A 14,050-nucleotide genomic window follows, 5' to 3' on the forward strand; every position below is an offset into this window, starting at 1 on the left:
GATTGATTATGCTTTTGGACTTGTTGATTGGTTAATGTTGTAACAATCGTGCATTTTGACCTTTTGACTATGTGTACAATTTGACTAACAATTTAGTTAGCTATTAAATATGCAAGTGCAATTTGAGGTTCAATTGAGTGCAATGTGTTCATATGGGTCAATTTATGAGTTTAACTAGAGACTTATGTGCTAATTGAGATCGTTAGTTAGTGCAATCGACGTTCATTTTGATAACATTTAATTTAACTAGTAGAATTGAATATGGATCCTACCCATGGGTTAAACCCAACCCATGACCCACCCAAGACAACCCAACCTTATCCCATCTCCCCACCCATTCATTCATTTCCCTTACACTTTTCTCTCTACCTCACTAAATGCATACACACTCCCAATCTCTCTCTATAATCTTGCTTCATTATTGTGGGTTCAACAAGATTAATAACAAAATCATCATCCCTATTATCATTCTAGCATCATATCAAAAATCCAAGTTTCAAAGTGTATGAAAAAGCTTCAAATTAGGTCAAATTCGGGTTTGACTTCTTGTGGAGGTTTTGGTAAGTGATTTCTAGTTCAAATTCATTATTTCAAGTTGTTAAGCATGTTTTTCAATCAAATCTAAGCGCTTTTGGTCGAATTCAGGTCAATATCGATTTGGGTTCAAAACTAGGATTTCATTAGGGTTTTTGAAGGTCAAGAATGATTTTGAGCAAAATGGGTGTTAATAAGTATATTTGTGACGTGGGTTTTGTCTAAGTATGTTCAAAATCGATTTAAAGTGTCCTCAACCAACTAGAAGTCGAAAAATCAGATTTTTGGTGTTCTTGAGGTGTCATGGCCGAACTTAGGCATAAAAATGATGTTTTGATTCAAGTTTGTGTTATGGAATTGAGTTCATTTGGGTCAAAACCATGTTTATGAGGTTCAAACTAATTAATTTTGCACTAAAGGTCGAATTAGGTGTCAAAAATGGTGATTGGGTGTGCTTGGGTCGTGTTTGATTCATGTTAGTTGCAGAGTATAGCCCAGTCGTGCCGCTAGGAGCCAAACTCGTGCCGCTAGTTTTGGTGTCCCTTGATCAGAACATTTCTCGTGTCGTACCTCGCGCCGCGAGTAATTGTGAAGCTCGTGCCGCGAGCCAGAAAACTCGTGCCGCTAGTTTTGGTGTCCTTTGATCAGAACATTTCTCGTGTCGTACCTCGCGCCGCGAGTAATTGTGAAGCTCGTGCCGCGAGCCAGAAAACTCGTGCCGCGAGTTTGTGTAGTTTCGTGTCAGATTTTTCAAACGTGCATAACTTTTGATCCGTAAGTCCAATCGAGTCATATGACCTATCGTTGGAATCGTATGAGAGTCTAGTTTCTTGTGATAACATTCATTTGGGTCGAATCTGACTCCACTTCTAAAAATTCCGGATCAAAGTGTCTTGCTTCTTACTCGAAAAGGGTCATTGAAGCGTTAGTGAGTTGTGACCTGACTTGAAATAATTAGACCAACTTGTTCTAGGGTTTATAGATGACATTGAGGACATTATGTTATACCTTGATAGGTCGTGAACATTTGGCGAACAATTGACGTTGTAGCTCATTTTAAACTTAACATTTGTAAGGCAAAGGTGAGTTTTCATAGTTTCCCATACTCTTTTAAGAGTCGGCTGAAAAGTGTACCTCATGCATTGATGACATTTGTGATTTACATGTTGTGTGATGATTTTGTAGACGTGCAAGTATGTGTTTCATTGTATGTGTATGTTGAGACGTTTTTAGGATAGTTGTGTATATATGGAAGACGTTAATGCCTTTGAAAGGTTGGAGGTGTGGTGGGAAGGCTGCGGGTGACCCTATATATAAACATCAAAGGCCTTTCAAAAGTAGTATCGTACAAAGTATATATACAAGGTGTTTGATTTTGTGTGGATATTGATGATCAAGTTACGTGCAATGAGCATAATGGGGTGCATGATGACATTACAATGGGTACACTTAGTACTTGATGACATTATACGGATGACATTTTACGGGTACTTTTAGTACTTGATGACAATTGTTAACGATATGTGAATGTTGAGGAACATTGGGTACAAGTGTGCAAAATCTTAGATCATGTTGATGTTAATTATGTATTAGATTACATTGGTATGTGTTCTTGTTCATCTTTCCTTACGAACTCACCAACCTAGTGTTGACATTGTTTAGTACACTTTTCAGGTAACCAAGATAACTCAAGAGCTTGATTGCATTGCTAGAAGTTGGACTATGACCATGGATCCGTGATTCATTTCCCATTGATGGGACTCGCTTAGGATCATGAGCCATCTTTTGATATCGTTTTTGTAAAACTTTTGATGGTTGAATGCTCCTTATGCCTTTGTGACATTATAACTAAATTGTTGGGTTCACGGAATCCTTTTAATTTCATATAGCTTCGTTCTACAGTAATTCCATTTTGTGTCATGCTTTTCGGTGCATTTCGAGCCTAGCTCGGGGTGTTACAAATGTACTTCCATTTCGAGCCTAGCTCGGGGTGTTACAAATGTACTTCCAAGTGTTTTACACTTGAGAACATGCTTTCGTACTTATGGATTGGTTGATGTACTTCCAAGTGTTTTATACTTGAGAATATGCTTTTGTACTTATTAATTGATTGGCTTGAGTTACGATTTGTCTAATTGCTTGATTGATTGTTTGATGGTTTAACTTATTGTTGTTGGATTATATTTTCGATTTGGATTATGTGATGTGATTAGGATAGTTGTACATACATGGAAGACGGTGATACATTTAATGAATTGGAGATGTGGTGGGAAGGCTGCGGGTGACCCTATATATAAGCATCAATGGTTCCTTAAATGTGAAGTCGTACGAAATGTATGTGCATTGTGGTTTGGATGATATGTGGTATGATGGACTTGTGATTGTGATTGACTATGTTTGTACTCATTGGATGGTTTGTCTTACTCCCAAGTGCCTTGAACTTGAGAACATGCTTTGGTACTTATTGATTGGTTGGATGTACTCCCAAGTGTCATACATTTGAGAACATTGTGGTTGTGGTGGTTTTTGTTGTTGTTGTTGTTGTGGTACACTTGTGATACATTATTTGATGTCTTATTGTTTGGACACACATATTGTGCTTTCTCTAACTATTGTGATTAGACACTTGTACGAGTACTAATGTGTGGCTAGGTTACAACATGAGTAACCCTCTTTATGTTCTTGTGTGATGCGATGGTTTACCGTAAGTTATGATTTACTTACACTTTGTACATATTATGACTCGCCTATACTTTACACATATTGTGACTTGATTGGATGGTTCCTTGTGAACAATTACTACGAACTCACCAACCTAGTGTTGATTTTTCTTAGTACACTTTTCAAGTAATCAAGTGAATCCAAGATGTGATGGTTGATTGATGCTTGTGCTAGAACTTGAGCTTGGACTTACATGGATCCAGGATTCATTTGCCCCTTATTTTGTATTATGCGTTATGTACTTGCTTGTTAATGTTGGATTCACCGAATCCCTTTTTATTCATGTAGTTCATGTTCTACGATAATCCCATGCATACGCTATATCTTTTTGGTAGAATTTCGAGCCTAGCTCGGGGTGTTACAAACTGACCCATCTCTCTTCATCTACAACAAAGGTACCACCAGACTTTATTTTCTTGTGTACGTGGATGACATAATCTTCACTGACAACAACACCGCTGCTATTCAGGTGGTAAGTATTCTCCGTTCATAACTTGCATTAAAAGACATGGGTGATCTTGATTACTTCTTGGGATTGGAAAATGTTCGACGAGACAAGGACATCATTCTTTCGCAACAAATATATATTCGTGAACTACTTGAAAAGGCAGGTCATTCTGGTTCCAAACCGGTTCCTTCACCGATGAGCAACTCTATTGTTTTATCCTTGAATGTGTGAAAACGTGTTTCAGCACGTTCCCGGATCGATTAACACGAGATCTAACAATCATAGATGTGCGGAATCCGTCTATGATCGTCTTTAGGGTTAATTAATGATTATCATGATAAACACACACGAAGATAATAAGAACAGGAGATAAACACAAAAATACTATCATTAATCATATGATTACAAGATGAATCCGTATGAACAACATCTACAATGATTACGGATTACAATCATTGAGACGAATCGTGATAGTTTGGGCGGTATCTCGAGGTATAGATCTCTACCTCGAGAACCTAGTGAATGACTCTATGTTGCAACTAAATCATCAACCTAAATTCGTGACCTAAGACTTATATTTATAGGTTGTACAAACAGACTGGGCCTTATTAACTTAATAGTTCTTAGCCTGTTAGAATTATTGCATCGGAGAACAGATTGTGCACTTTATGTGCTCTAACAGAATGACAGTCTGATATTTTTTGACCCGGTTAAATATCGTCAACTTGTTGGTGCACTACAATATGCTACCTTGTCAAGACTAGATATCACCTTTGCTGTTAATCGTGTATGTCAGTTCATGCACTCTCCCACTGAAAACCATTGGAGTGCTGTAAAACGTATCTTAAGATATCTTCAAGGCACAACTCATTATGGTCTACTCATTCGTCATGATTCAACCTCTGTTTTACATGCCTTCACTGATACTAGTTGGAACCATCTGTCTGCCTATTCTGATGCGGATTGGGTTGGTTGTCCCATTGATCGCAGCTCAACTGGTGGTTTTGCAATTTATATGGGCAGCAATATGATCTCAATCTTAAATGGCACGGAAACAAAAGACAATATCTCGTTCCTCAACAGAATCCGAATACAAAGATATAGGTGATACTGTTGTTGAGATCATGTGGCTTGAATCTCTTATGCGGGAACTCGGTTCAGCATGCCACACTCCACCTGCTCTTTGGTGTGACAATATAGGCGCCACCTGTCTCTCTTCCAACCCAGTTTTCCACGCTCGTACCAAACATGTGGAAATTGATTATCACTTTGTTTGAGAGAAAGTTGCGAGAGGGGGATTGCAAGTCCAGTTTATCTCCACTCAAGATCAAATTGCTGATACTTTACCAAACCACTTGCTACTCATCGTTTTAGTTTTCTTTGTTCCAAGCTGCAGGTTGTTCCCTGGCCTTAGATTGCGGGGGAATATTAGACTATGATTTTATGTATTGTTAAACTAAGTTGGGCTAGGTTTAAACATGTGTCATTAGTAGAGGGTGCAAGTTGTTACTTTCTTTTCTATATAATATCTCCTGTAATCGTATTCTTCATACAATCAATAATACAATATTTGGCTTTAACTTCCGAAAAGCAGTGTTTTACTCCACTAATTACGCCTCTTTAGGAAAAGTCCAGGTTCAATGCCTGGTTAAGGTGTTTTTAGAAATATCAGGGTAAGTTTAGGAGTAGGGATAGAAATGGTACAACGTTTAGCTCTTTAATAGAAAAAAGAAAAATCTATATTGTTCACTAAAAACTTTCAAATGGAAATCCTAGTTTGCTTGTTTTCATTAATATCTATTAACAGATTAATTTTTTGGTTATTAGATAACTAGTCTTTGTTGGAAACTAAGAAGAGTTTGCCACCAGCCGCCACTTTCTAGGAGCAATTGATTCCTGCCAAAGGCAGAATTGAATTGAATTGGTTGAATTACCTTGATACTATGGGGTTATGTGGGTACCAATTCGATATATGGGGATCAAAAGGTTCCCATCAATCTACCTTGTCTTTGTTGGAGGTGTTGTTGAGTCTCTAAAATTTTCCAGTATGATTTTTTCTGTGCTCTAGCAGATATGCAGCAATTGTCCTCCGACTGATAATAGCCAAGCTCGACCTAAAATGGGTATGATGTGTGCCTTTGCTTGAGCTCCAAGGAAATGTTGTTGACTAATTAGTGTAATCAAGTTACTGTATAATAGTATAATCATAAGATAAGTTATTTAATAGGTTAAATATAAAATATGTACAATAAGGTCAAGTTACGCTAGCATTATATATCATACAAAGTCTACTTTGTTGACCAAATGTTTGCAATTTTTTTTTTCTTTTTGAGAACATCTTGATTAATTAGGGCTATATGGAAGATATCAAGAACCAATTGTTGCAAAAACAACTATGTCAATGTTTTTCCCTTCCAGAGATTCGGGCAGCCACCAATGAATTTGATGATGAATTGGTTATAGGTCAAGGTGGATTTGGGAAAGTTTATAAAGGTTCCATAAAATTGGGAGCTACATGTGCTCCTGCTGCCGTCAAGCGGTTGCATACTAATTCAAATCAAGGTGCCAAGGAATTTTGGGTTGAAGTTGAGATGCTTTCTAAGTTGCGGCACTGTAATTTAGCATCTTTATTTGGGTATTGTAATGATGGAAAAGAAATGATCCTTGTGTATGAGTATTTGCCTCAGGGGACACTTGAAGGTTGTCTTTACAAGTCTGGCACATCTCTCACGTGGTTGCAACGGCTAAATATATGTATAGGGGCCGCTCGAGGATTAGATTATCTTCACACAGGCACAGGCACAAAACATGGAATCATACATCGAGATGTGAAGAGTTCCAATATATTGTTAGATGAGAATTATGCAGCTAAGATATCTGATTTCGGGCTGGCCAAAGTAGGCCCGGCCAATCAGACCCATACGTTTGTGAGCACGGGAGTGAAAGGGACATTTGGGTATATGGATCCAACGTATTTCTATACGAACAAATTAACTAGAAAATCTGATGTTTATGCATTTGGGGTTGTATTGTTTGAGGTCTTATGTGGGCGTCCGGCTGTGGACACAAGTCTTGATGAAGAGCAATGGGGTTTAGCATCATGGGCTCAAGATTGTGTAAGAGAAGGAAAACTGTCACAGATTGTTGATTCTAGTTTGAGGGGGCAGATATCGACCAATAGTTTGGAGATATTCACACAAATTGCAGTAACTTGCTTGCATAGTCGTCCAAATCAGCGGCCTACTATGGCTGAAGTCATAACAAAACTTGAGTTTGTTATGTCTCAACAGATGAAGATGGATCCTTCTTCTATAGAAAGTAAATTGCAAAAGAAGGTATGGTTTTCCTTATCTGCAGGAGTTATGAAATTCAGCAATTTGATGACATCTTGTTTGGTAGCAAGCGAATCAGTTGATGTTAATGTTAAAAAAGAAAAAAAGAAAAAGAAAAAAAAGAAAGGAAAGAAACAAGAAAAGAGAACACACAAAAAAAAAGACAAATCTCCTCAATCTGGTCTCCGGTCGATTGATAATAAAGGGTATGAATCTGGTGGAGACTTGGTTCATTTTGATGGTGAATTTAGGTTCACTCTAACAGAGCTGCTCACTGCATCAGCCAAGTTTCTCAATGAAAATCCTTACTGGAGAACGCATGTAGCATATCTTTCTGATGGTATTCAAGTGATTGTAAAACGCATATTAACTCAACTAAGCCAAAAGAAGTTTGTCACTGTTGTTTCTGCTCTTGGAAAGATCCGTCACCCAAATGTGTTGGATCTCAAGGCCTATTATTGGGGAAGAGGAGATGCATTGTGTGTTTACAAATTTACACCCAACTGGAACGTTGCATCTCTACTACTGTAAGTTAATGCAATAATTGATTTTACAATAAAAAAAAATTAAAAATTGGATCAAGTGGTCAAAGCCATGACAGAGGTCAATGGTTTGATCCTCATGCCCGGCAGGCCGGAGGTCATTTTTCACCTTGAAGGAGCCTCTCTACCTTAGGTAGGCATAAGTCTGTCTACATCTCAACCCTCCCTCATACATCGTCAAAGACGGTATTGGGACCCATAAACCATGGAAGACGGCACTAGGTGTTAGTGTGTTACTTACTAATGAACAATATTAATTTGTACACTTCAATGATGCAGATCCCAGAATCAAGGTGGATCACCCACAACTTTCGATTGGCAACTAAGGTTTAACATTATTATCGGTATCACAAGAGGCCTTTTTTACCTTCACTTCCATGAGGGAATAGTTCATGGAGATCTTAAGTTGAATATGATATTGCTTGATGAGAAATATAATCCCATGATCGCTAATGTTGGCCTCTTGCATTTATTGCCAGCCACACCACAGAGGCTCAGAAACAATTGTGCACCAGAATACACAGGATCAGTGAATGCTACAACAGAGATTGATGTATATAGCGTCGGCATAATAATGTTAGAGCTTTTGACAGGATTGTCTACACAGAAAGATGTACATCCAGTTGATTTGCCGACATGGGTTAAGTCAGTACCTCAAGAGAAGTGGTCTACTGAAGCATTTGACACGAATCTCAGAAAGGAGAATTTGGAAACACACCATGTGATGATCAAGATACTGTCAGTATCTCTTCAGTGTGTTGAGTATGATCCTAAGGCCAGGCCAACAATTCAGGACGTTCTTGAAATATTGGAACAGATAGAGGTATAGATTTTACGTGCGACCCATATATGTTGGTAGGCAGAAAATACAGTTAATGTGTTTCATTTCTTACTATCCATATTTTTTTATCAGACTGTTATTTTTAACTGTTTCTGTTGCCTTACCTAGTAAATGTGTGGGAAGAAAAACAATCTTAAAGTTTCACAATAATCTGCCACATATTCTACAGTGAAAGTACAAGTGCTGATATTAGAATGACTTACCTGCAATATTCTGCAATATTTGGGCTTTTAAAATAGGAGAGGTAACTTTTGTGCTATTTAGAATAGTGATGTAATTCAGCAGAAACTATAAGCAAGAACAGCAATTGAAGTAGTAGAAACACGTAGCCCAAATAAGGGTAGAGTGCACCGGAATGTAAGTAATTAAGGACGAAATGTTATAGTGTGCACCAAGTTTCAGAACCTCTATTGTATGCATAAACTTATTAAAATATTCCAATCATGTAACTATATATGGCCGACCAATCAAAAATACGTTACCATGTTACATGATTTGAACATTTTTACTAAGTTAGTGTATACAACAGAGCAACTGGTAATTCATGCACACTATAACTTTTCGGTCTTAGTTACCTACATTTCGAGATAGTTATCCCACCAAATAAACACATGGTAATCACGGAGATGCTGCTAAGAAAACAGTTCCTACCACATCAAAATTAGCCCTTGGTCATCTTCCCTAACATTAACACCTACGCTTACCCTTAAAGACTTTTAACCCATAATCCTTACTAGAATACTTCTAATCCTGCTTCGCAAACCGACTTAGAAAAGAGTTTTTCCAGTGACCAGGAGCAAATAAGAAAAAAAAATGGTGTAACCATCCCATTGTATATCTCGATGTGCAATGTATGACGCGTGTGCCCTTTAGATATTACGCATTATCATTAATCGCCTATCTTCCTATCTCATTGTATCAAAGTTAGTTCTAAGTTTTCATCATCCACTTCAATGCCTAGCCCACGAAGATGCAGGGGCATAAGAGAAAATATTAGCCTAATCTTTACTACATTATAAAACATTTGTTTTCTCTAAATTTTTTCAACTTTCAACCTTTCAACACGTACACATACTAATGCATCTATATATATTTCAACCACTCATTTTTCTCTCTCCTTAAATCTCAACCACTTATTATTCACTCTCTTTCATAAATCATTTTATTCTTCTAACCCATTCAAAATATTTTATCTCAAAAACCGTACATCGATAAATTATAAAAATTATATGGGTGTTTTTAAAATTTCATGTTCTTTTATTAGAGATGTCATTCTGTATACTTTCGACGAATTTTTAAATCTGAGGGCGGAACCCGTACGGTAAAGGCATTTGGCTATCACACTCAATGACCTATCACCTCTTATGATATATCATACTCTATGACCTATCACTCCACCATCTCACCGCCGCAACGCGCGGATAATTTGTCTTGCATAATATGGTTAGCAGCCATGATATACTATTTAGGATCCATGAGGATCAACTAAAATCTTGCAAGGGTGAAAATTAAAAAGACATTCCCACATTACAGCAAAATTACTGACAAGATTCTCAGGTAACTCGCTCCAATTCCCAAAACAAAATTACCTAATATTAGAAACTGTAACTGAAAAATGTTAGGTCATATCTCCCATGTTGCAGATTCTGATGGACTTGTTAAAAGTAATGCTGGATTTGGATTTTTTAAAATATACATATACATATCATTTGCTACACCTTTGATTTCAATTCCCAACTTATCATCTTCAAACATTCAGTTTATCTACTTTTTTGCTAAGATTAATTTACTGGATGATTGCTGAAGTTATTGATAAATGCCGAAGTGAAATGGGCAAGATTGGATAATCATGTTCAAGAAACACCACATAAGAAACCACAACCAAGTCAACAAAAGGAGTTACATACTTACATAAGTACATCTATTAAAACAAATCAAGTTTAAGTACATGATGATATTTTACAAATGCTTGATTACTAATAATATCGAAGTACGGACCTTATGTGTCCGTCTCTCTCAAGCTATATCTCCATTGCTTGCTAGAAGTATATATTTGTTCCAAGCTCTGCAGAAGCTCTTCACTTGATGGCCTGTCTTTAGCTTTATTTGAGACACATCTTAACGCAAGTTGACCGCATTCAAAAGCACCATCTAAGGGGTAATTTTGTTCTAGACATGGATCCATTATTTCTTCTAGATTTTGTCTATTTGCCAGGATTTGATGTGCCCAGTCTACCAAACTATACTGCTCATCATCAGGACTCTCGCTGCCTATTGCTGGCAATGCTGTTAGAGTTTCCAATAAAACCACTCCAAAACCATAGATGTCACTCTTCATATCAAAATGACCTGTAATATTCGTACGTAATTTGTTTACAACATTAGAAGAATATGATCTTTTAGCTTTTCTGATATCCAGTGTTGTTCACCTACCTAATAAGGTTCCACATGCATAGAAGCATTTCTAATTAGTACGAGCACTTGTTATGGTAACAATATGATATGAAGTCTTAACAAACTATGAGAGGGATACAAAGTTTTTTCCATATAAGTTAGATATCGTTGTGTATATGTTGCAACAACGAAGCATTAAACTGAAAACTTAATCACCAACTCAAGAATGACATCACAAATATTCTCGATATCACTATTATCTTGTAACTTACCAGTTCTCAGGTACTCGGGGTCTAGGATGTGGTGTGTCGTAAAAGAAGGACCATAATTGATATTGCCAAATTGAAGGCGAGATTTCAGCAATCCAAAATCTAACAGTTTTGCATTGAAATCCTGGTACAAGAAATGACAAATATAAATGTTATGACTTTTGTAGCCATAATACAAAAACTACTGAAGTGGTTTCATAAATGTAATAAATTAGGTATAAACGGAAGATTACTTGATCTAGCAATATACGAGAGCTTTGAACACCACCACACACAACTTGATCTTTAAGTGAATGCAGATAAGTGAGCCCGCGGGCTACTCCTATCATTATTCTAAGACGTTTACCCCATGAAAGTGGCTTGGCAGTGTTAGTTGCACCTGCAAATTGTTCAATTCATGTCAGAAAAAAGTTCTTGTGATACAATAGCTTTTGATTAGATATAATACAGCAGTCTCCCAATCAATTTCTAGTATAAATTACCTGTGAATAGAAAGTTATCCAAACATCGGTTCTCCTTGTACTCGTAAACAAGCATGTTTTCATCTCCGTGGTTACAGTATCCCAAGAGAGTTACAATATTTGGATGAGTCAACTGTCCTAACAAGCCAAGTTCTGCCTGAATAGTAAATTTTATTAGGACAGTTAACTGAACCAAATTTTGGACAAAAGCTATAGGAGGACCAATATTATTCACTTGTGGAATCAAATGTCGTAGTAAATATATAATGTCGTACATTTATTACATACCAGGCATTGATCATTCCCTTGAGAGCAGACTGACCTGCGCCTTTTAACAAGCACAGCAACTTCGTCACCACATGTTGAAGTTCTCAATGACCTCTCATCGAACGTAGCTAAGAACAACTCTCCAAAAAGTCCCCTGCCTAAGAGAAAATCTTGACTAAAGCTTCTTGTACTACTTTCTAGATCAGAGAATTCGTACACTTTTAAGTTTGGATTTGGAGCTCCAAACTTTTCAAGAACTTGCCTAACATCCTCAACCATATTGTTGTCTGACTCTTCAATATCAAAAGCAATCCTACTATTACCCTTGACATTACTTGGTAAATTTGAATAAGATTGGGCTATAATAGAAGAACAAAAGCAATATATTATATGTTATCTTGTTCTGCTGCTATAAGCTAAGAAGTATACACACAAATCACTAATTGTGCACATGCAATTCAAGAGGAGTTTAGAATATATACCAGCGTTTGCTCTGATAGAAAGTAGTTGAAGCATATCAAACATTCTACCAAATACTGTTCTTCCTTTAGTTTGCAGCGAGCTATTCGTTTTTTCTTTTACAATTAATAGAGACTCGAGACTGACTACAATCTCAGCCATTGTAGGTCGCTTCTTAGGATTGTTATGCAAACATCTTCCAGCAATTTGTAGGAACTCTTTCAAACTTCTTTGAGAAATTTGACCTCTTAACTCTGAATCAACGATATGTTTGAAGTTTCCTTCTTTGATGAAATCTTGAGCCCATGTTGCTAATCCCCATTGCTCCTCATCAAGAGTTTTATCCACTGCACGCTTACGGCACAACACTTCCAACAATACTACCCCAAAAGCATACACATCGGATTTCCTTGTCAACCTTCCTGTTGTAAAATAATTTGGATCTAAATAGCCAAATGTTCCTTTGACTAGCGTGTTGACATAAGTCGATGGTTGATTTGTAGGGCCTATTCTGGACAACCCAAAATCTGAAATTTTGGCTGCCCAACTTTCATGCAACAAAATATTGGAGCTTTTGACATCACGATGTATGATACCAAATTCAATCCCAGTGCCAGTGTGAAGGTAGTGTAGTCCACGACCCGCACCTATGCAGATCTTGAGTCGTTGAAGCCAAGTAAGAGGTGTACGAAGTTTGTGTAGATGATCCTCAAGCGTTCCATTTGGCATATATTCATATACTAATATCTTTTCTTTTTCATGGTTACAATAACCAATCAAAGACACTAGATGACAGTGACGCAACTTGGAAAGCATCTCAACTTCAGCCCAAAACTCTGTTTCCCCTTGATTGGACATGGCATCCAACCGTTTAATTGCAGCCACTACAGAACTGGATTCATTCATAACATTACCTTTGTAAACTTTCCCGAAACCCCCACTCCCAATTACTAACGATCCATCGAAGTTTTCAGTTGCTGCAAGAATTTCAGCAAATGCAAAGTGCTGGCATGGTTGTGACCATTGTTCAGATGAGGAGGTTGAGGCTGAGAGGTCAGATTCCTCGCCATCTGTGCTAGCAATAGGTATAATACTCATGAAGTAGGAGATGTAGAAACTGATATGGATAAACCATAAACTGATGTGTATATTAAATGACAATAGTCAACTTACAAAATGATGATCTTCTGGGAAACAGATTTGTGGGACTTTGACTGATTCAAAAAATTTCATTGAATTTTTTTTAGAGTCAACACTGAAATCAGATAACTTAAATAAAGAAACTGACAAAGACAAGTATTCTATGTTACATGGGTATGCATTGCAAAGAAACAACAGAAGTCCATTCCAAGGAGGGTTGAATATCCAAAACATATTTTCAATTATATGTATCACATGCAACACAATTGTACCACATTATAGTTCAAGCCCATCAACAATATTGTATACATGATAGATTTCTTGTATTTCTTACAGAAGTTGACAACTATCCGGTCAAATATGTTTATTTGGCAGCAATTGAGCTCTTTCATTAAGCAAACTTAATACTTGTTTAGAAATGGTTTATAATAGATTAAGAGACACTTGTAGTTTAAATAAGATAAATTTTGCAACTTTTTTTTTCTTCTTATACAGTATATTGTTGGGTTCTTAACCCATTTTAAAATTTTAATCAGCTATAGCAGTATGAATTAGTTCCAAAAACACATGGATGTAAATTTTTTTGTCTTGCACATAGTTAATTTAATATTGGATTAATGATATGGAAATGAAACGGATGTT

The 14,050-nt window shown here is 36.9% G+C and overlaps 2 protein-coding genes across 2 annotated transcripts; one reads left to right on the forward strand and one right to left on the reverse strand.

Annotated features, from left to right (window-relative positions):
* Positions 1–3,763: 3,763 nt before the first annotated feature.
* LOC122601160 (receptor like protein kinase S.2-like) lies at positions 3,764–8,406 on the forward strand. The gene is made up of 5 exons (XM_043773929.1): positions 3,764–3,886; positions 4,386–4,670; positions 6,055–7,161; positions 7,303–7,562; positions 7,857–8,406. The coding sequence occupies exons 1-5, from the start codon at positions 3,764–3,766 to the stop codon at positions 8,404–8,406; spliced, it is 2,325 nt and encodes a 774-aa protein (XP_043629864.1).
* Positions 8,407–10,417: 2,011 nt separating this feature from the next.
* On the reverse strand, positions 10,418–13,366 carry LOC122601161 (protein BRASSINOSTEROID INSENSITIVE 1-like). The gene is made up of 6 exons (XM_043773930.1): positions 12,292–13,366; positions 11,831–12,168; positions 11,564–11,699; positions 11,315–11,460; positions 11,085–11,205; positions 10,418–10,767 (listed from the first exon to the last, which is right to left on the reverse strand). Exons 1-6 carry the CDS (start codon positions 13,364–13,366, stop codon positions 10,418–10,420), a joined length of 2,166 nt encoding a protein of 721 aa, XP_043629865.1.
* Positions 13,367–14,050: the final 684 nt, after the last annotated feature.

This window comes from Erigeron canadensis, chromosome 5 (genome assembly GCF_010389155.1).
Source record: "Erigeron canadensis isolate Cc75 chromosome 5, C_canadensis_v1, whole genome shotgun sequence".
Lineage (NCBI taxonomy): Eukaryota > Viridiplantae > Streptophyta > Magnoliopsida > Asterales > Asteraceae > Erigeron > Erigeron canadensis.